This window comes from Talpa europaea, assembly GCF_964194135.1.
Source record: "Talpa europaea genome assembly, chromosome: 8".
Taxonomy (NCBI): domain Eukaryota; kingdom Metazoa; phylum Chordata; class Mammalia; order Eulipotyphla; family Talpidae; genus Talpa; species Talpa europaea.
Window position 1 is genome coordinate 88,717,473 of NC_140075.1, and position 23,618 is coordinate 88,741,090.

At 44.9% G+C, this 23,618-nt stretch overlaps 2 protein-coding genes across 2 annotated transcripts; both read right to left on the bottom strand.

Moving 5' to 3' along the window:
• Positions 1-6,515: 6,515 nt before the first annotated feature.
• GPR135 (G protein-coupled receptor 135) lies at positions 6,516-7,946 on the bottom strand (the record flags this gene model as incomplete). The annotated part of the gene is made up of 1 exon (XM_084240577.1): positions 6,516-7,946. The coding sequence occupies one exon, from the start codon at positions 7,944-7,946 to the stop codon at positions 6,516-6,518; it is 1,431 nt and encodes a 476-aa protein (XP_084096703.1).
• Positions 7,947-13,983: 6,037 nt separating this feature from the next.
• L3HYPDH (trans-L-3-hydroxyproline dehydratase) lies at positions 13,984-22,633 on the bottom strand (the record flags this gene model as incomplete). Its single annotated transcript, XM_084241314.1, has 5 exons — positions 13,984-14,109; positions 17,148-17,285; positions 17,370-17,492; positions 20,193-20,362; positions 22,126-22,633. The coding sequence occupies 5 exons, from the start codon at positions 22,631-22,633 to the stop codon at positions 13,984-13,986; spliced, it is 1,065 nt and encodes a 354-aa protein (XP_084097440.1).
• Between the last annotated feature and the right edge of the window lie 985 nt (positions 22,634-23,618).

Consider the following 23,618-nt stretch of genomic DNA (forward strand, 5'->3'; position numbering starts at 1 on the left):
TTAATTTATGAAGGTTAATGTACCATGATGTGCTGTTTTTAAAATGGTTGATACTTTTCACACTTTGAATTTGTTTGTGCTTGATAATGGAGCCTCCTTGTGGGGAGTTAATAGTACTTCAGGCTTTCAAGTTGCAGGTAAAATGATATTTTAATTTGTCCTGGTCACATTGGGGTCATACAATAGTGCTATTAAGAAAATATGTAGTTGCCTGCAGGCCTCTGGCACCCAGAAATCAGCAGGCACTACCAGGCAATGGTAAACTATGCCCTCTTCCCTTTGACTTGCCTATAGTCCTGGTAGCGAAAGGTAAAGCAGAATCAAAATTTTTTTCAGTTTAGTTATTAGGTTCTTCAGAGAGAGAATATGTTGCTGACAATTATTTATTTTTAAACCAGTCCATGTAGGGGGACTCGACAACATATTGAATTAAGCAGATGTATATTCTACCTTAATCTAGTGCAGGAATTTCTGGTGGCTAATGCTTTTTTAATCCAGTGCTACAGGAGATTCAACTGAAGGAGAAAGGGTCAGATCAGAGGGGGCTGGGGAGCAAAGAGGGCAGGGGCTCAATGGACTATTATGGTGGACTGTGGGTGCTTGGTTGTGGTGTGGTGTGGTAACATACGTCTGCAACGGTGTGAACCTGTACCTCCAAGTCAGTGATATCTCAATAAAAAAATAATACAACAAAACAAAATACAAACCAAGATGAACAATCAGGGCCTGGGGAGCAAGGATATGATAAGGTTGCTCTAGTCCTTCACTCAAGTGTGAAGAGGGTAAAATAAGGTATTGAATATAAAAGTTGTCTGAATCCAAGAGGGAGATATAACAGTAAAATTAAAAGTAAAAGAAAAAACTGGTTTATACTTTAACTGAGTTTTTTCCAGGATCTGTTTTAACTACTTAAAGACACAACTCTTAAGTAGACCCACGTCCTGCTATATTGGACCAGATTTTTGGACCAGTTTTGCTGAAGAGGGGGAACTGAGGTAGAGAATGGGGTGACAGAAAAGGAAGCTGGTTTTTTGTTTTTTCTTTTTAAGACAGAGCATAGCTCATGCTCAGGCCAGGAACTCAGAGGTTAGTAGGTAGAAAGGGCAGTCCCTCTAGTCAACAGGCCTGAAAAAGCTGAGGACTCATTGCAATAAATAGGTAAATAATTTCACTCCCTCCAAGGCCAAGTGGAGGTGCTTCACCCTCTCTTCTTTGAAATGTTGTTTTGTGGTTTATTTTTATAATTAATTTTTAAAAGTAAATGTATACTTATTATATAAAAAAATATAATGGGTGAGGGAAATCATGGCCCCAGAAATCCAGCCAGCCCCTCAAGTGCATTTGAGGTTAAGCATCTGCCCTATGAATGGGGGCTCTGTGGAAAAAGAGAACTCCCCACCGCTTGGCTGCACGTACCTGGAATTTAGCCTCTGCATCGTGGAACAGGAAAGATGAGCAGACAGCACAGTCCTTGTCCGGGAGCAGGGGGAGGAGGAAGCCCTGTGTTCTTGGTCACACTGACCCACATTGAGCTAAGAACAGTGAGGGGAATGGGTTACTATTTAAGTGCCGGACTCAGTTATGGTGGATTTTCTTGCTGTATGCTCTTATGATAATTTTCAGAAACTTCAATGATTTCTTTTAAAGTGATTTTCACCAGTTATACTTGTTTTACTAGGAAGCAGGGCCACAGAGCTCCCCACTGCCATTCTGGATGTGGAACTCCCAAAGCATAATTAATATACCACATTGATTTATTGTCCCAACAACATTAATAAGTTTCAAATGATCAAAAATAATTTTTTAAAGATTTATTTATGCATACAAGAACTGGGGTACAGGCCAGAGATGCGGGGGGTGAGAGGATTCACCAGAGACAGAGTGGGGAACAGAACAGGCAGACTGACTGAAATACACTGCTGAGGGGAGCAGCAGGCAAGACAGGAGAGGTCTGCTCGCCATATGGGTTGCTCCGAGGCCGGCCGGGGATCGAACTTGTCCTGCTGAGGCTGTGGATCGCTTCATAGTGCGTTGCTTAGCCCCCTTGCGCCACCAGGGAGGCCCGATCAAAAATATTTTTTAAAAATTTTAAACAGCATGAGATATTGCAGTTATTGCCACAATTGTCTGCCCACACTGTGGATGTGACTTATGTGTGGCTGATGGGTGCCTGAGCAGATGCCAGTAGGATGGATGTGTCCTGAGGCCTGCTACTTAACCAGTGCCCGGGTGATAAATATGTCCCCAGAACCTGGATGATGCCATTTTAAATTTCTGGCATATGACAAAATAAGGAATTAGGGGGAAGACTGAGTTGCATAAAAATGATTTTCTTGCACCATGAAAAGAGTGGACTAGGATTCTGTTGTAAAAGTGTAGGCAGTTTTTTGGACAAGTTTTGCTGAAGAGAAGAAACTGAGGGAGAGAATGGAGTGACAGAAAAGGAAGGTTGATTTTTTTTTTTTTTTTTTTTTTTTAAGAAAGACCATAGCACATGCTCAGTGCTCACAGGGGGGATTTGGTTCTGTGGAAAAAGCTAAGAATACCAGGGAAAAAGACACCACTGAGAGCAGGCGATTCCTGAAACAGGAGATTCCTGACAAAGAATTCCAATTTAATTTATTACATTTTGGTGTATACTATGACGGTATATGTACCTGATGGTTTCTATGTTCTCTGTGAAGCAGGAACAAAGGTCACCAAGAGGTAAGGGTCAGTTAAAAGTCTCAGTGGAGAAAGTTTGAAGTCACGTGAGTGAGCAGAGAGTGAATTGACAACGTCAGGATTGCTGGGCCTGCTGGAAGGGCTGTGGATTCTAGGGGCAGAGGGCACTCATTGATCTGGCTCCCTCTCTTTTCTGCTGCCCCAGAGCAGGCATGAAGAAGACAAATGTTGGGGTCATCTAGGGCTGGGACTAGACCAGGAAATACCTGCTCAGAATCTCTTCAAATATTTTAAAACCACATATCACTGTAGTTGCTCTCGAAATTAAACAAATCATTTCTTTTAAATTTTATTATATCAATTTTCCCATCCCTTTATTATTTTTATTCTTCATGGTTGTTTTCCTGGTTTCCCATTGTCTTACAAACTAGAGAGGCAGCACAGTGCAGTGGTGAGTGCAGTTGCTATTTCTGTAATTCAAATGAAACATTCAAACTGGAAGCAGAATGAAATGTGAATGATTACATTCTGACCTGTAGGCATCATGCAATTTTAACACAACTGGATCATGTACTCAGGAAGCGTGAGGAAAGGTCTAAGTCTTATATTTATTTGAGAATCATTCTTTCTCTGTCTTTTATTCACAGCATTATTTTTCCTAAGTATTTATAATGATCAAATTGCTTATTGTACTTTACCTACATGTCTTTTGCTTCCAAATCCATCTCCCTTAAACATTTTTGAAAATGCTACACCTTTTCTTTCCCACAGGTAGAGAGTCCTGATTTTGGACAAGGTGTTCAATTAGGCCACAAGCCCCCTTAAAGCAGGTGTTATGATTCCTTTTAGTAGCCTTAGCACCCACAAAGTAGGAAATAAAAATGTAAGATGATGAGGATGAGGTTGATGGCGGTGCTCGTAATGGTGAAGGTAAAGGTGGTGATGATGGGATGGTGATATGGGGATGGTAACGATTATCATCTGGAGTTTCCCTTTGTAGGGGCAACAGAGGGTAGAGAAGATGGACTTTGAGCCCAGACATATTGCAGTTCTATCACTGACAAGTTGTGTAGCCTCAAATTAGAAGCAAACACAATGGTGCAAGTTGTTCAGTAACGTATTAGCAATGTTCTCTCTTTTCTTCCCATTCTTGCTAGCAGTCACTAACAGAATGGTCCCTTCCCCAAGCCATGCCTTTCCTAAAACTTTCTACCACTGAGGAACTAGGGCAGGAATTTCATCCTTGCTTTGGTCCTGAATGCCACCATTTTGTCACTTCCAATCGCTCATTTTCCCTTCACTCTTCAGGCAGTTTTATTCCATAGCATGTTTCTTTTTAAATATCTTCCTCTAGTTTTTTTTTTTCCTCAGGGAATATCCTGTTTTGAAACATTCTTGCATCCTTTTCCTAAGAGCTTTCTCTTTCTGCCCTTTATTCAGTTGCTAAATTCATATTCTATAGACCTTTCATAATTGCAAGACTTTTATCGCTTCTCCCTAAATGTCAGACATGACTTTTATTTTCTTGCAATGCCCAAAATGTACTTTTTTTTTTACTCTCAAAACTGAATAATGTAGACACCTGTTAAATGTTAGTTACGCTGCGTTGTCTGTAGCTGTAAGTGCTAAAAAGGAGAGGTTATCTCATTTACTTTGTAGTGCACTGAGTGGAGCAAGAGATATACAGGTAAGTTATAAACTTCTGATTGTGATAATGTCTTGAGGAAGGGAAAACTTAAATCTTCAGCTGATATGAATTATATATTTCCATCTTTGATTACAAAATAATGACATATACCCATCTGTCATATATACACAAAAAATAGATACTAATAAATATTTTAAAATGTTGCAGGAGAAAAAAATACGTGGCTGTTTCTTATTGAAGTTTGTATATGATAGCTGATGTTGTTTCAAATCTAGTTTGAAACACATTCAATTAAGAATGCAAAATGTTGACGAGAAGAGGGGCAAGATGGAGGAAAGAAAGAGAGAAAAAACACAAAAATGCCTTTTAAAATTCTGAGTGTGTAGTGACATTTAATGTGAGAATTTCACACATTCCAAAAATCCCAAGTTGTGCTTTTGAATTTTTATTTTTTTATGTTTATTTGTTTATTTATTTATTTATTTGTTTGTTTGTTTGTTTTGTTTATACAAGCACTGGGTACAGTCAGAAGCGCGGGAGGGTGAGAGAATTCACCAGAGCCAGAGCGGGGAGCAGAGCAGGCAGAAGGACCGAAGTACACTGCTGAGGGGAGCAGCAGGCGGCAGGAGAGGTCTGCGCGCCATGTGGGACCCTCCTCCAGTGGCCGGGGAGCAGCCGGGGATCGAACCGGCGCCGCAGAGGCCGCGGGCAGCTTCGCAACCCAGCGCTCAACCGCTGCGCCACCGGGGAGGCCCGCTTTTGAATTTTTAAAAGCATCTTTGTTTTACATATTTCTGAAGACATTTCCACTTGACTGAACTACCCTTCTGACTTCATGCTCAAGTTGTTAATATACTATTACACTGAATAACCCCCCCTATTCTCCATTTTTAATAAATATTACATTATTTTAAACAAGTCCTGTCTATAAAGTAGTGGATCATTTTTTCAAAAACATGTGTACCCATTTCCAAACATAGGAGAGTATGATCTTCTTTGAAAGTTCTGTGTTACTCCAAGAATGTAGCCACTTCTGAACATATTAGAATAACACATTTTTAGACTTTCTCTCTGGAATAATCTTCAGCTAGTTAAATGTCATACAGTAAAGCCAATCTTGTTACTTTATCAACTCTCATTGTGTGTGTGTGTGTGTGTGTGTGTGTATACTATCACTTACCTGAGTCAATTAACTTGACTTCAAACTACATTTTTTGGTTGAATCCAAAAGTCAAAGATTTTCTACAATGAAAGTTATTTTAATGTGAAAACATTTAAGAGATGCAACCCCCAAATTATCAGAAATAAAAATAGCAGATTAGCATAAAAGTAAAGCTTCAAATTTTGTCAAGGCACATCATTTTGGGGGTGGAATGGGCAGATAATTTTCGGAGTTGGATGGGGCACATTATTTTTTAAAACAGCTACATGTCTTTAGTTCATGTTTCTATTTGCCCTGCAGACAATTGAATTTTATCTAGTAATAAGCCACCTTTCATATCCTACAATGGTTTTAAGTGAGATATGAATATTAAATTTCTCAGATTATTGGCAGGGTGGGAAAATTTCACCAGTGCTAATGAATAAGAATTTTCTACTCCTGACAATTGGATAATGTGAGAACACTTAAAAACACTGGTGGACATAATACACATTCCAAGGCTCTGAGGTTAAGATGGAGGGGGAGGAGAAGGGACAAGGAGGCACAAGGGATTAAAAAATAAAAGAACTTCCTGCTCCCAATCTAAGCACCCAAAGCAAGTGTCAGAGGAGTAAATTCTAGAAAGTTTTTTGTATGCTGGTGAGTTAGAGAGGCAGTCAAGCAATTTGAGGGTCTCTCTTTTTTTTTTTTTTGGAAACTCCATGTGTTAAACAAACACTGGCTGCATTCCGTTAATTTTTTTTTCCACAGTGATTTCTGTAATATGAGTTTTTCAGTAATTGTGAATTTTATTTTTGGCATTTTTGGCACTTACAGCTCACAATGCTTGGTTGTGTGGTCAAGATTGCTTTAATTTTTGCATTTTACATTCCTTTTAGCACTTTCACCTTCTATGTTGCTTGGAGGAAGTGGTAAGCCTCCCCCCTCCGTCTCATTTTAAACTGTTTGTCTTTATGAAATACACGATTCTCCCCAGAATTCGGCATTACAAAACAAAGCAGGTGAAAATTTGCCTTCACAGGCTGTGCATCCCAACCCTTCCTAGAGACTGGTATCCCCAGCTTCAGATTCAGCCTGTTTGGCCACTGCTGTCACAGGCTCTGGCGGCCCCTCCCGACAGAAAAGCACAACTGGATTTTTCCGAGCCCACATGGCCACGTCCCCTCCTGCTCCGCGGGCCGGGTTGGAAGAGGACATCCTGCTGCAGGCCCCCAGTCTGTTGGCATAGCGGTTTCGAAGGCGATTGCGGCTTCTGTTCTGCAGGCCCAGGCCCTGGTTGGGTAGCAAACTGTCCACATTTCTAGTCCGGTAGCCCTCTTCCCGGCCGCGCCCCAGGAGCATGGAAATGTTGGGGTTGCGGATGGCGTAGATGACAGGGTTGATGGCTCCATTGGCCCAAGTCAGCCAAACAGCCACCACGTTGAGGAGCGAGGGGGCCTGCGTGGCCTGAGCCTGCCGGGCCGCGGCCAGCAGCACGAGGAAGCAGTAGGGCCCCCAGCAGCAGAAGACGAAGACGATCATGACGAGCACGGTGGTGGCCGTGCGCACCTCGCTGAAGAAGCGCAGCACGCGCGCATAGGTGGTCACGGGCCGCACGCGCACGTCGCACAGGCGCACGGCCTTGCAGATGTGGTAGTGGCAGAAGCACATGAGCAGGAAGGGCAGCAGGTAGCAGGCCACCACCAGCCCCACGCTGTAGGCCGCCCCCAGCTGCGCGGGGTCCGGGGAGGTGCGGTACAGGCAGCCGTGGAAGCTCTGCAGCGCCGCGGGCTCGCGGGGCGCGCGGAGCAGCTCCCCGGGCAGGGAGAAGCCCAGGGCCGCGAGCCAGGCGCCGGCCAGCAGCTGCCGCGCGCGGCGGCGGCCGATCTTGTCCCGCGGCGGCCGGACGATGGCGCAGTAGCGGTCCAGCGAGACGAGCGCCACGCTCAGCGTGGACACGATGCCGAAGCACGAGCTGAAGAAGCGGCTGGCGGCGCAGAAGCCGCGCCAGGGCGCTGGCGCCGAGCCCGCGGGCGGCGTGAGGAGGTCCAGGAAGGCGGCGGGCAGGCAGAGCAGCGCCGTGAGCAGGTCCGACAGGGACAGGGACAGGAGGAAGGCGTTGGTGACGGTGCGCAGCGGCCGGTGCGTCGCGATCGCCCCCAGCACGGCGCAGTTGCCCAGGCTAGACAGCAGGAAGATGAGCAGCAGCACCCCCGCCTGCGCGGCCACCGCCGCCCCGGGCCACAGCAGCGGCCTCCCCGCCGGCCCCGCCGGCCCCGCCGCCCCGCGCGCGCCGCCCGCCGAGGCGCCCCCGCCCGCGTCGCTCCGGTTCCCCAGCGCCGCGGCCGCCCCGGTGCTGAGAGCCAGCGCGGCCGCCGCCGTCGCCGCAGACAAAGTCCCGCCAGGCGCGCCGGCCGCCGAGGGGGCGCCGGGGTGTGGGCTGCCCGACCAGGCCGCGCTCCCCGGCGGGCGCCCCGGCGGCTGCTCCTCCATGGGGCCCCGCGGCGGCCGCGGGGCTGCTCATCCCGCACCCGGCGGCGGCCGCGAGCCAGACAGCGGCTGCGGCGCGGGGCGAGAGGCCACGGCCGCGGGGAGGGCTCGGCCCCAGGGTGGCCGTCGCCGGGGACCTGCGGAACCTTTGACGTGGGTTCCAGGCGTTGCCGGGGCAACCGCGTGTTTACGCACGAGCGCGGGGCGGGCCGCCGGCCCGGTACCCTCCAGAACGCCGGTCCACGACAGCACATCTCCCCCGGGGCACCCAGCCCCGGGCCTGCGCTTCAGGGAGGGTCAGGCCGACCGCCTCTGGCACCGCTGTCCCTCCAGGTAAGCGGAACGGGCCACCTGCAAATGACGAAATTCAGCAAGTGTTCACCCGAGCCCTCTCTGGATGTGGAAATCTTGCAAGGTCTTGGGCGTGGGGTTGGGGGTACGCTTTGCTTCCTGTGGGTGTTTGTGGCAATGTGAGGTAGGAAAGGAATCTTGGAACTGAGGTGAAACCCCAAATCTGGAAATCTTTAGCTTGAGGGGCAGAATAATTTAAACCAGGTGTTCTCAAACTTAAGCGTGCAACGGAATCACCTAGAGGACTTGTCAAAGCAGGTGACTAGTCCCAACCCCAGAGCTTCAGATTCACCTGGGGGTGAGGGTGGGGGGGTTGGAGAGTGCATGTCTAACAAGTTCCTGGTGATGACGAAGTTGCTGGTCTCAGGATCAGACTTTGAGAACCACTGATGTGGCATTTTAATCTCATTAAAATGCAGCTGCGCTGGTGACTCCCAGGGTTTCTGAGCATGGCATGGAGAATGTAAACCTCACTTTTGGAGAGCTAGGTTACAGGTCTTGGAGACAGGATGTCACCTTTCCAATGACCTGAACCTCAGGGCAAGTGGCTCAGGCATGTGTGAGGCGGGTAAAGGAGAGGGATTGGTTCCCTGCCTTCCTGGCAGACTTCATCAGCGTTCTGGAAGATAGTGTGTGTGGCAGCAGGAAGGGCACAGAGCAGGTTCTCTATGATCCAAGCAGACAGGTGAAGGAGGAGTCCTGGACCCCTCAGTGGCTTTTTCAGGCTTTTATTGGGATTATTACCAGGTATCCGGCAGGCAGGGGCGGAGGGGGCAGGGGGCAGTGAGCAGCAGCCAGGAGGCTGGTAGGCCTCCTGGCCCCCAGAGAATCTTCACTCTTTCCAGGCTCTCCAGTGTTCTCTCGTGGTCTCGTTCTCTCTTTTGCTTGTTCCATTTCCCTGCTTGTTCTCTTGGCATCCCCGTGACACCACCCTTATAGGCCCAGCTTAGCCCAGGTGTACCCACCTACGTATGCCCACATCCCACTCCAGGTGCCCGCCATCAGACATGCATTCAGGACTGCAGGTCTCCATCATCAATCCTAATGGTGGGTGGGCAGAAAAGCCTGACAATCATTTACCCTACAATGTGCCATAAGTCTAAGGTGCTACCAAATGAGCAGTCACTACAGCTTCAGCTCCAGGTATGGGAAGGTCCTGGCTGCCCAGGGAAGCTGCATGTCAAATTTCTGTGTATGACCTCGAATGGCTGCAAGTGTGGTAAACCCTCGGGTACTCTGCAGCAGTGGTTCACAAACCGTGGACCCTAGACCAGAGTGTAAGTATCACCTAGAAACTTGTTAGAAATGCAGAGTCTTGGGCCCTACTGAATCTGAAACTCCAAGGGTGGGGTCCATTTGAGAAATATTGCTCTAAAAGATGTTTAGTACACTTTCAGGTCTTAGAATCAATGATATTAGTGCTTTGGTTCTTATTTCAGTGAATAAAATAGCCTACTGGAAACTTAGAACATAAATGGAAGTTCATGTAAGGTGGTGAACTAAGACTGGGTTTCTCAGCCTCAGCATTATTGGCATCTTGAGCCAGGTAATTTTTTGGTGTATTTGTTTCCTAGGATACAAGGGCAGGGGTAGTGAGTGAAGGGGAGAATAAAGGATAAATGATGATTTGGGCTCTCTTATAAAGGCCTCGTACACCATGTTATGGAGATTGAACTTCATGGGGGAAGACTAGCCATCGAAGCAGTTTCAACAAGAGCAAGCGATGACCAGATATGGCTCAGAAAGGTAAGAATGACCTCACATGCTCCAGGCTTTCCTCCTAGTTTGGCTGAGCATCCTCTGTTAGTTCACCTTCTTCTACTTACCTTTAAGTGCTGGAGTCTCGCATGGCTTAGTACTTGGCTCCTCTGGACATCCTCTCATCTCACTCGCAGGCAGGGCTTTAAAAATTGCACATTCATAACTCCAAGTTATATCTCTGGTCTCAACCCACAGATCCTGCTACTTGGCATCCCTCCTTGCTGTGCAAAAGCACTTCAAACTCAACATGACCAAAGTGGAGTTCACTGTCTTCTTGCCACTTTTTCTGAAAACTTTGATCCTTAACATTCTGTATCTCAGAAAATGATAACCGTCCACCCAGCTCACAAGCCAAAACCAAGATTCTCTCTAGATAAATCCCTATTCCTCACTATCAGCCCATGTCCAATCTATCACCAAGACCTGGGGATTTTCCTTGTTAAATATCTTTATATCCATTCATTCCTCCATCATTTCATCTACCACCTGAAATGTAGCTCTCATCCTTACTTCTTTAGACTGCTTCTGTCACATCCTCGTTGGCCTCCCCACATCCAGCCCACATTATGCACTGTAGGCAGAAAGCATTTTCAAACAAAGTATATTTGATCACGCCATCAACTTACTTAAACCCCTCCTTTGGTTTTCTGCATGTTAAGGACCCTAATCCTTAATATTTCCTAAAAGGAATTGCATGATTTAACATCTGCTTCCTCTAGCCCAATCACCCCATGCTCCCCATTTACCTTGCCTTCCCATTTCCATATGAGTGTTAGACTCTCTCCAGGGAAGCCTTGACTTGTAGCACTGCTATTGTCTATAACTGTGTCTTTGTGATTAGGTGTTACCTGCTTTCCATGTGTGCCTTTTGTTATATCCCTAGCACTCAGCACTCTGGAAAACTGCTACACACACACACACACACACACACACACACACACCCCAAATATTTTTTGAGTGACTGTAGGAAGAGAATCTGGAAATGGAGTGAACAGTTAAGAAAAGGCAATATAATAGCCCAGGGGAGAGGAAAGAGTCAGAACTAAGGCATTTACAGTGAAGAAGAGATTTTAAGGTAGTACATGGATTAAGGTCTTTGTATATATATAAGCAACACAAACTGTGAGGACCCTATCTCACTTAAGCAAAAAAAGGAATTCACTGAAAGGGAGGAATCCAAATTACAAAAGAGTAATCTAACAAGTCTCAGAAATGAGCAGTTAGGCAGGTTAGCTGGTAGAGGTAGGAGACACTAACTGAGGACAATCTTTTGAGGGCACTAGCAGAGTAAGTCTACTTTGACCATCTTTTCAGGCCTTGTGTCATTGCTCTCAAGATGTCAGATTCCGGAAGAGGGTGTCTGATTAGTGTACCCCTTTCCTGACAGTCCCAGCAAGGCTACAGGTAGGATTTGGGTAGTTTCCCAAAGGAAAAGGCAAGTTTTGTTGGCGGAAATGAAGGGGAAAGGAATGATGCTGGCCAAATCTACGCACGTTCACTCAGGAGCATCAACAGGATGGCTGTAAGGAGACGAGGATAAATTCCATGTTCCTAGCTTTGTAGATGGTGGTCCCATGCATCAATCAAGTTAGGGAATGCTGAAGGAGGGCACAGTCGGTGAAGGAGATGAGTTTTGTTTGTCCATTAATTAGTGGATCTGCATTAATTAGTGGACCTGCAGGCTCTGACCTCAGGATTTAGAGATTTGGGAATTGTCAGCCTCTACAGTGAGAAACCACAGGCACAAATATGACAACAGGTGTGGAGTGATGAGAGGAGAGCATGGAGGAGATGCTGGAAACAGCAAAAATTAAGCAGGTAAAGGGAGAAAGGGAGGGCAAATGAGTGATCTATGAGAGGCACACCGGCCAATTGAAAACTCGGCTGTCTTATGCTTTTGTTTTGTTGTGCTTTTTGGAAAGGAGGCTAAGGGAATTTTCTCAGCCTCTTCTCATGTTTGTTATCTTGAGATCAGCTCTATCCTTGACCCCTGGGCGAGCAGGCTTCTCATGTATTTCAGAGCTAAAAGGAGAAGTTTCTGGGTTAGGGAGACTTACCTGTAAAGTCTGGGCCCAAAAGGGTAATTAAAGGACACTGGTTTTGCTACTCAACTGCAGTTCTTCCACCAGTGGCCGCAGCATCACCATCACCTCGAGCTTGTTAGAGGTGACCCCTTCAATGCCTAATGAGAATCTGCATTTTAAGATTCCCATGTGGTTCACACCCACATTGAAGTATGAGAGGCATTATCCTAAGGAGGGGTGGCATGGAATTTATGGGTTGGGAGGGCTGAAGAGAAGGTGTCCCAACACTTATAAAGTCTAGAGGACTTGGAGCAAAACACATTGCAAGTTTACTGTGAAAAGGATGGACCTGGGTCCGATTGCAGCCCTGGGCAGGACTAGGGACTGGGTACTAACCTAGTGGCCTTGGGAGCCTCAGTGAGTGGCTCTATGACTGAGTTCAGCACCAAGGGAGGTTCTTGTTCTAAAGTGTATGACACCTGCCTGCCAGGAGCAGGCAGCAGTGTCCACCATGGATTGCATAAGCCCTGGGGTGGCCATTAGACCTGGCGGTTAGATCTAGCACAGTTGCAAATGTGCAAGAAGGTAGAAACCGGATTGTAACAGTTGAATGGCAAACAGAAGATGAGAAGAATGTACCCAATGAGCAGAGAGTCAGGACTCTAGAAGCATGAGTAGAAAGGGAAGGGAATAGGGGTGATAGCAAGCTAACAGAGGCAGGCCGATGAGATGTCTGTCATTTATTTCTAATGAGCATAGAGTAAGGAACCAGGAAAGGAGAGAGATTAATTGGTGAGCCAAGACCTTTACCAAGATAGGAAGGTATAGATGTAATATTTAGAAGGTAGAATCAACAGGGCTTTGTGACTGATTAGAAACACTGGAGGCAAGAAGAGCAGGGGCTCCAGTGTTTTTCACTCCAAGGGGAAGTACAGAAGGAATGAGTGTTATTGTAAGGGGTTGGCTCTGGTAGGAATTAGAATTTAGGAAGATTAAAGAAATATCTATTTCTTAACATTCAAGAAATAAAATATTTTGATTAAATACTAGGCTAAGTTCTACTCTCCCCTCTGAAGGAAGTACGTAGGAAAAAACTGAAGTTGGAGCTAAAAGTCCTAGATTTATAGCCTCTAATGTGGCTCAGGAGAATCATTTAACATGCCTGACTTGCATTTCCCTGCTAGGTAGAAAGACGGGATAGAAACAGTGGCACACCATGGGCAGGGCAGACGGAGGTCTTCCTGGGTACATTTGATAAGGGGTGTACTGTCTGTAGAGAATTTTAAAATAATAATAAAACCAACAAAAAGTCAGTCTGCTTATTTATTATAACCCCACACTAGCAATTCTAAACAATGTCAGTGATAAAATTTTCCCCACTCTTGATAACCGTAGAATAATCACATGCATTTCATGGTGCCCTTTATTAAAGTAGTGCACATTGTAAAATGTTATAAAATGTAACCTTTTAACTATATTTTTTTCAAAATAATGTGACTTGAGAAATTTGATGATAAGTACCTTAGATTAATTCATCTCCCTTGCCTGCTGCTTAAAAACAGGGCATTATTTTACTGAAAAGCTGGAAGAATGCAATAATAAATCTGAGTCATTGTAAGAGCTACAATTTAAGCCATTATTCAATGAACATTTAAAATATATATCAATAGTAATCCCCGTAATCATATATTTTTAAAGTAATAATTGAAGTTTTAATTGTACCTGATATTTTAGTAACTAGAAAAACATTCTGAAAGTGTGTCATTTTTAAAGTGATATTTAGAAAGAATGGAGGTTGTCTCACATGTACAACTGGAATACAATTTTTCACATAATTTAGAGAAAAATTACTTATGGATAATAATTGCTTTAAAAAGAAAGTCCTTATAAGTAAGTCAGAGGAGTCACTTGAGAAGGAACCCATCCTTCAGTGGATCATCATCTTCTACCACAAAACTTGCTGTGCCTGTGTAGTGGGCTTGTCCAGATACTTCCACTATAACAGCTTTAAAATCACCACATTTTGCTTCCTGAGAAAAGGGAAAAGGAGCATAATATCAAAACACTGTACTCATATTATATCTGGCCTAAAAGTCATATCCCTGATTGTTATCATTTAAAGAGACTGAAGGGTTCATCCTACAGACAGTGACTAATTCCTTTAGTTTTTGTATGCTCAGAAATGTTGTAAATTAAAAAAAAATTAATTGACATAACAGTGTATTATGTCATTATATAAATTTCAGATGTGTGTAACTGAGGACAACATGTGTCTATACTACATTTTGTTCACCCCTAAATGTTCAATACTGCCTTTCACCATGCCATTGTTTGCTTTTTCCTGATGTACCCACCCCCCTCCCCCGATACATGGGCTTATAGTCCAAAGGTTTATTTTTGTTTTATTTAGTTCACCTGTTTGTTTTCTCTATATACCACATATGAGTGATGTTTGTCTTTCATACAAGGTTTTTCTTTCTGTCTGCTTATTTCACTAAGATTGTTCCCTCTAGGTCCATCTGTGCTGTTGCAAATAGCAGGATTTCATCTTTTTATATATATATATATATGGCTGAATAGTATTCCAGACAATGGAAAGTTTTTAAGACGACGATCAAATCTGTGTTTTAGGTAACTTTAGCTGTAAAGTGAGAGATAATTGGAATGGACAGAGACTAGAAATCCAGAAACCTGACAACCTCGATCTGCTCACTGAGTCTAGAGTCACAAGGGTAGTTTTTACTGATGGTGAAGAGCAAAATCTAGAGAGACTTGCAAGTAAAACTGACAAGCCAGGTGACTGATGAGTGTGGGAGGCAAGGCATTGGGATAAGTTCAATGTAACTATACTTTCTAGCTTGGAAGTGAAGCTGCTGTTACTATTAACCAAGATGGAGAATGAGACAAGAGGAAGAAAAGAGGCTTTTTAATAAGAGTTTGAGGTATCCCTGGGACAGTCATTTCAAGATGAGTATAGAGGACAGTAGGGAGCACCTGTTTTAGACTCAGGACAGAGGCACGGCATAGGCATGGTATAATGAAGATTTGTATCAGTGTATGGTTGAGAGTCAAAGCCTCAGAAATGGAAAGCCTCCCTGGTGGCACAACAGTTAGACACAGCGATCCCCAGCCGGCCAGGGAGCAACCCCCATGGTGCAGCAGACCTCTCCTGTCTCGCCTGCTGCTCCCCTCAGCAGTGTATTTCAGTCAATCTGCCTGTTCTGTTCCCCACTCTGTCTCTGGTGACTCCTCTCACCCCTGCACCTCTGGCTTACACCCCAGTTCTTGTATGCATAAATAATTTTTTTTTTTAAAAAGCCTCAGAAATGGGTGAAATTGCCAAGCAGCATCAAATTACTAATGAGATGAGAAAGAAGGGAAGGATAAAATGCCAGGGACCCCTAAATGGCAAGACATGGCCAGGAAGCAGGGGCAGAAAAAGAGACTGAGAAAGTACATCAGAGAGCCTGGGAGAGCGCAGACAGAAAGGAAGACTGGTGCAAGTGAAGCTGTCCCAGCAATATCAATTAATAAATATAAAGAAGTGAATCTTAACTATAGAATACCCTTTTCTAACTTTTTAAAATAAGAAAATCTTAAGATTAAAATATCAATTACTAGATTAGGGTCCTCCAGCAAATTCTATTATTTTTTTATTAAGCTTCAGTAATATGAAGCCCCACTGAAACTTGTACAATAGCAATATAAATTAGTGCCTAAGAGTGTAGCGTCTGCTTGGAGAGACCCACATGCAGATCCCAGCTCTGTTACTCATGTTTGATCTCTGGCAAACTTCCTAGCCTCTTTCATTCTCCGTACATATCACCATCTGTGAAAAGCAGGGTCATAGTTCTGACTTCCCAGGGTTCTTGTGAACATTAACAGATGGTATGTATTAAATATTTAGTTTGAAAATTGACACTAGTAAATTAATAAATGTTGCAGATTATTTTATATTTAATCTCATACTTGAAGACAATATAAATGATTTGGTATTTCAAAAGAATACCATCTTATAGAAGACTCCCCTAACTTAAAGAAAACTGAATACTCAAAAACCAACTTTATAAAGAGTTCACTAGGATATACAAATCTGTATTTGGGGGCCTCCCTGGTGGTGCGGGGGTTGGGGCGAGGCCTATGGAGCTATCCGCAGCCACTGAAGCATGAGTTCAATCCCAGCCAGGGAGGATGCCCACATGACACAGCAGACCTTTCCTGTCTTGCTCGTTGCTCCCCTCAGCAGTGTATTTCAGTCGGTCTGCCTGTTCTGTTCCCCGCTCTGTCTCTGGTGAATTCTCTCACCCCCTGCACCTCTGGCCTGTACCCCAGTTCTTGTGTGCATGGATGAATAAATGTTTAAAAAGAAAAAGAAAAAACAAATCTGTATTAGGATAGATTGTTTGCTATGTTAAGGACTCAGTGAATAGATTCATTTACTAAATGTCATCCCATAGTAGATTTCATTTAGTAGATCTCACTTCATTTCCCATGTAGATTCATCTATTAGGTCTATACCACATTTAAAAGTTGATTACATTGCAGAAATTTTACTCTCTACAACTTTTTAGGACTTTCATTTTATTATATAACATGAGACATTCCTATCGAATAGAAACAAAAAACTCCATATCCTAATTTAGTGGTTTCCAAACATTTTTGTATCAGGAGCCATTTATATCTTAAGATTTGAGGGCCTCAAAGAGTTTTTTGCTTATGTAGATTATATCTATTAATACTTGTTGTACTGGGAATTAAATATACTTGTTCATCAGTTCATTTGCAATAAGAAACCTTGTAGCCTCTAGAGAACTCTATAATGCATAAACGAAGTAATGCTTTGCTATGCTTATGAATATAACTTTGAACTTACCGGCCCATGAAAAGGCTCTTGGGGTTCCAAAACCACATTTTAAGAACCAACATCTCACCTGGATAGAAGATTTTTTCAGGTCGGCTTTAAAATTCACTTCTAAGAGCCAAGTGAAGTACCTTGTTTATTACCCACCTCAGACGGCTTTAGCCTCAAAAGTAACACATTTACAAATAAGCTAAGGGCACCACTCACCCTCACAGCCTTTCCTGTGAATATTGAGCCAGTTGCACTGCTTTTAAAGGCTCTGGCCTGGTTCAGTTCCAGAAGGCCTTTGTGATACTGTAAGGCAATTCGGGCTGTCACACCTGAGCCGGTAGGGCTTCTGTCCACCTGTCTCAGAATAAATGAAGAGTGTTCACAGTGCTCTAGGTTCATAATGGCTGGCTGTTGTGGCAAACATTACAAACATAATACCTGTTCATCTGCAAAAACACAAATATTGGTGGTTGGTTCCTCACTATAAGCATCTTTTCCATCTGTTAATATAGTTCCATATAAAAAGGCAAGATCTTCGCTATCAGGATGATGGATTTTAAACTGTAAATTACAAAAAAAAAATTATCAACCACATGTAAAATAAATACTTTGATTCAAATACTTTCATTTATTTTCATAAATGATGTAGATGGGGTATCCATAGATGTAACTTTTCCATCTTTATTATTTTTAAGTCTTTGGATCAAAGCACTAAATACTATGTCTTTGTCTATATGAGTAAACAGTGTCATGGAAAAGTTAAGATTCTTCTATCCTGCCTTTCAAAGGCAGTTGCTGGGCCTCCCTGGTGGCGCAGCGGGTGAGCGCTGGGTTGCCAAGCTGCCCACAGCCTCTGTCTTCAGTGCGGTTCAATCCCCTGGCCATCGGGTGAGGGTCCCACATGGTGCGCAGACCTCTCCAGCCGCCTGCTGCTCCCCTCAGCAGTGCTTTCTGCTCTGGCTCTGGTGAATTCTCTCACCCTCCCACGCTTCTGACTCTACCCCAGTGCTTGTATAAATAAATCTTAAAAAAAAAAAAAATCAAAGGCATTTGCTCTGCACATAATCTCTACTGAAGGAAGAGAGCCATTTTGTACATACACACATGCAAACACACACACTCTGTGAAGCACTGACCCCAGGAAGGGCAATCCACAGGCTGGCTATTGCGGCTCAAAGAGGAGGAGTTAAGACAATCATATTCCCACTGTCGGGAGCATGAAGTAGATAATGGGGGGAAATCAGGTAATGAGTATCTTGAGCTGAAGTTAATACCATTGATAGAGACACTTAGGAGAAGCCATGAAAAGCAAAAGTTATAATGCAGAAGTTATTAGATAAGATAAAGAACTAGGATAAAAAAAATATTATAAAGGATGAAGTCAGCTGGTAACATGAAAAGCAGCAGATACACAAGCCCATACACAAAGTCCATACACAAGGGTGGACTTTGAGAGGAAAGACTCTGAGAAAAATGATGATTCAGGCAATAGAAGTACTTTGTGAACTGCTGACCATTCATACTATTGCTGACAGAGAAACAGGCACTGTCAGGTAAAAGGCAAGTCAAGGTTAAAGCATGACCAGGCCCCAATGCACAAAGCTTCTTCCTCTTCTTGGTAGGCCTAGTGTAACTCTTCCTGGATTTTTGTAAAGACTGAGATTACTGTAATCACACTTCCTCATATATCCGTACAATTGGTACATTCCATTACGACTACATGTCATTTTAGCTATTGAGTAGATTTGGGTTCCTTAAATCCTAAGAGTCCATCTTAAGCCAAGTTAAAGAGGCCTGGGTCTTAGATCTTTGTTCTCTGTCCTCTTAATGCCCATATGCCACACTCCATCATTACAACACACCACCACAGCACATTACAACAAAGCACTTTACAGGTATGCCTCTCCGACGAGACTCAGCTCCTTTAAGATGGGGTTTGTTCTAATGAATTCTTGGTAAATTTTTGGTAAAGGAATAATGAATGAAGATGAATTTATATTCAATCCTCCCCAAATGGCCTTCCCCTAAATCTGCATCAATAGTGTAAAAGACCAGCAATTCACAAGGTAGTTTTGTTGCCTGATTGATCATTTTGTCTTAGAGTCCTTCTTTCCTCAAAATCCACTCTTTGTCACCTTGATAAAAAGCTCAAAATATAATAAGAAGGTCAAAATTATTCCTTTCATTCAGAAAATGATGCCTTTCCTTCTTGATTTCATTAAAAATAAAATAAAATTATTTTATGCCAGATTGCTAGCTCTACTAGCTGTCTGCTTAATGGAACATAAAATTGATGGTAATTCAGAGCTTCTGAAGTTAACATGATAAAATAATTCTGTACATTGGTATCAACAGTCCTGGAAAAATTATATTGTAGAACAAGAGTATAGAATATATTATTTTGTTATTTAAGTTATAAATTATGTTAAAGTCTCAGGTGTGTTAAATAGGCCTATAGGTAATTATTAATAAACTTTATCATTCACTATTACAAGTTATATTTTATTTAGGATAATAAATTCTCATAGGCTAGAACATGCAAATAGTGCATATGAGTTTTATTATAGGTCCCAATTTCAAAGTAAAATGATAGCTGTTTTAGAGTGAAAGAATATTCTAAAAGTATTACTTAAACTGATTCTATCACATAGTTTTCCCAAGTAAGAACTAGGGTTACTCAAGTAACCGCTAAGCAATATAGAAAATATTAACTAATTAAGAGTTATGTTTTGTGTGAAATAAGATAGTCTGATCAGATTTTATGAAATTTATTTTGTGAACTGCATTTTACATTCATTATTTTCTACTTTTGCCAAATAACACATTTAGCAAAGCACATGCATTTCAAAGTAGTGGAATACTATGATACACTTACTGTATATTAAAGTAACCATAAACTATATTACATATATGTATTAACAAAGTTAACAATAGTTATCATTTATTGAACATTTATTATGGATAAGTACTACAAGTTTTTAGTATGTATTGACTTATAGCACCCTGTGAAAATTTCCATCTTCCAGATAGGAAAACTGAGGCACATGGAAGTTTTATAATACATTTAAAGCTATAAAAGTTACAAAGCTAGAACTCCCAGGTAGTCTTGCTCTTAGCACCTAAGATTTAAATCACTAACTTATCCTTAGTATTACTAATTATTTAAATATATAGAAATTTACTTTTCTGATAGGCCTATAATTTATATCCCTCCATGCCACAGAGGGAGGTGTTTGTTAGGACAGCAGTTTTTGCACTGACCTGAGTTTTCACTGCTTCTGTTACTGCACTTGCTGCATCCACAAGGTCCCTTGTCTTTGCAGAACAAACATCCAGTCCTAACTTTTCAGCACTGAGAAAGGCATAAAATGCACCACCATATGCAATGTCCACTACCACTTTTCCATAGCTGGGAACGTCCACCAGGAGATCTAAAAAAGATTTGAAGATGAGTGTTTTTAGCATTTAAGCAATAAAATTCACAGCAGTTGTTTCTGTGTATTTCAGGGCTGGGAGCTTCTGAATCCTGTCATAAAAAGGGAATGAAACAAAAGCCCATCCCCCAAATGAGTAAGTCTTTAGCTGAGTGCATCTCTCTATTTTTACCTTGATGTTTGCACAAGTTATATGTCACGTTTTGCCTAAATCATACATGCATATTTGTTAACTACTCTGAGAATATTATCAAGGAAAAATCATAAAGGCAGAGAGAGAGAGAACCCTGGGATATCAAAGTGTGAAAACTGTGAAGGCAAATGTAGGTTCCTTCTTTTACTACGAAGGGGTAGTAGTGAGAATTTTGGATCCTGTTCACAAATGGTTTTCTCTAGCTATAATGTCAAAACAAAATGAAAAAAGTTATTTTCCTATATGAGATATACACACTTAATTATCAATATATTTTCATCTAATGAGAGTGTTTTGTAGGAAAAAACCCAGAACAAATTCATTGTAGAAGCACTGACCTCTGTAGTATTATTTTGTATCAGGGCTTTTATTTGGATATTTTAAGTCCCCAACATACCCAAAATTTCACCTCAAGGTCATCTGTTTGAAATCTTGAGACTCTTTCCAAAGGATTAAGTACTGAATTTTAAAGCTACTTTACCCCTTCTTGCATCTTCAAACTCTCTTCCTCCTTCCCAATTCAAGCTGGGTCAGTGTTCCCTGCCTCTGGTGGGGTAGGGAAGCATATGGCAGGGGAGAAAGATCTTTCTGATTTTGTTTTTCAGAAACCTAGACTCTCAGGTCGAAAGATTTGTTGGCAAAGGAGTTTCCTGAGGGCAGAAATATTCTTCCTGGTCAGTAGAGAAATTTCGTCTAGACTGACAGAAGACACAGGGAGGGTCTTATCTACAGAAGACCTGGTTTGACTTAGTTACACTACCGCAGGGGAGGATATGGGGCATAGCAGCAGCAGCAGTAAGGAGGGGAAAAGGGGGGTGGGGGGATGATGACGGCCGGGGCTCTATGCTTAGCTGGTTAACTGCAAGCTGCGCACCAAAAGATGCTGTTCTCCAAGGTCTTGACACTTTCATGCAACCTTTGCTCACACATATATCAGGAAAGATGTGAGGGGTGAGGCTAAATCAACAAACAGGGCATAGTGGGGTCTCCAATTCAGAAATTAAGCTGTGTGAAATAAAATATTACTTGTATCCCTAGTATACACACAGTCATACAAAGGTACCGACCAATATCCTGTCCGTTAGTGGCTAATCTACAGAGCCCTAGTAACATGTGAAGTGTCAAAACCGAGCAAGCTTGTAATCAAGAGTAAAAAGTGCCTGTGGAACTTAACAGCAAAAGCGAATCAAAACAACATTTTTGATGATGGTGCAACATCATGCTTGACCTTAGCGGACCTTGCTCTGCCCAACTGTGAAATCTCTAGGAATGCTGGATGAGGGGGGAACAGGGCGCTGAGAAAAGGAAACCCGCATCTGTGTTCCTGGTTTGCCTCAAGACCACAGGTGGGCAGAGCAGCAGGATAATCGAATTGCATGCACCGCACAAATTCTCAAGTTAATAAGATGCTGGTAGTTGCAGTGATTTAGAATTACCTTTTCATTAATTGCAAAAGCTTTGGGGGGCGAGTTAGTTGCGGTGTACGGATTCCAGCCCCGAGACCAGCAGTGCAGTTAGTTGAGTCCCAGTCTGAGGCCCCGCCGGGGCGGGGAGGGTCCCGCGTTACCTGTGACCAGCGCGAAAGCCGGGACGCTGTGGAAACGCACCGGGCCGCGACTGCGGCCGCCCTCGCACTCCACGAAGGCGGCCACCAACCCGCACGGGCAGTGGATGTTGACGCGGGTCTCCCGGGCGCCGGGCGGGGGCGCGGGCACCAGCCCGAAGTCCAGCGCGAAGCGGCCCAGCGCCAGCACGGCGTGACCGCACATGGAGCTGTAGCCCTCGTTGTGCAGGAACAGGACGCCCAGGTGCGCTTCGGGCAGCTCGCTGGACACCAGCACGGCCCCGTACATGTCCCGGTGCCCGCGGGGCTCGAACATGAGCCGTCGCCGCACGTGGTCAAGGTGCTGGCGCATGTAGCGCCGCTTGGCCAGCAGCGTGGGGCCGGCCACCTGCGGACACCCCGCCAGCACGATGCGCAGGGGCTCGCCGCCCGTGTGCATGTCCACCACCGACAGCGCGGGCGTCCCCGGGTCGTGCGGCGGCAGCCGGGAAACAGCCAGCGCGGCCTCCATCGTCTGCGCGCGGGAACGCGGCCTCCGGGCCCCGGGCGAGCTTCCGTCCCGGCGTCCACACTCGCGCCGCGCGCGGGAGGCGGGACGCGCCGCAGCCGGGCGGGCGGCGCTTCGGAGGCGTCCCCGGGAAGCTCGGGGGCGGGGTTTCTGGCGGTTGCCGGGTTACCAGGAGGCGGGGCCGCTGGCGCGGCGGGGGCCCGGATGTCCGGGCGCGGAGGCGGCGTCGGCCCGAGCCCAGCCCGAGCGCCTCCGGGCGCGCCTGCCGCGGCCGATGGGTGAGTGTCGCCGGGACCCCGGGCGGCGCTGGTCTCGGTCCCGGCCTCCGCCTCCGCCCCACGCTGCGGGCTCCGGGCTCGGCCCTGCGGGTAGCGCCGCGTCCTGGGCCCTGCCCCGCTTACCGTCGGGCGGGGCGCGGGGCTCCTCCCGCGGCGGCGGGTCCCGGCTGCGGACGCCCTGCGGGGGGCGCGCTCGCGCGCCCCGGGAACGGGGAGGCCTTTGTCGTCTTCCAGATGTCGCCTCAGCGGCTTTGCTGGACGTGCGCGTTGGGAAGCGCGGAAAGCCGGTCGGGACGCGGGGGCTCGTCGCGGCCCCCTGCGGGCGGGGGCGCCGGCCTCCCGGGGTGCGGGGCCCGCGGACGGGCGAGGCCCCGCCCCAGAGCGCGCTTGCGACCGGGGCTTGCGGGCACCGGAGGCGGCGAGAGGGAGAGTGACTGGGGGTCAGGCTGTTCTTAGGGTTACTTGGCTTTTGCCTTCCGTTCCCCACAGTGGTTTTCAGGCCTTGGGTTTTGAGAAACTTCACTTGCATTGGCCTGTGTTCTTACTAAGCCTCTACTGGATGCAGAGCCCGTGGGGTAGCTCTCAATTCTTTTAACTTCTGCCTTCTCAAAAAAATCTGAAACAATTCTTTTTCACTTACTGAGGTAGTACACTGTGAATACAGCTGGTTTAAGTGAGCGCCACATTAAGGTAAGACGCCCATGGATTTA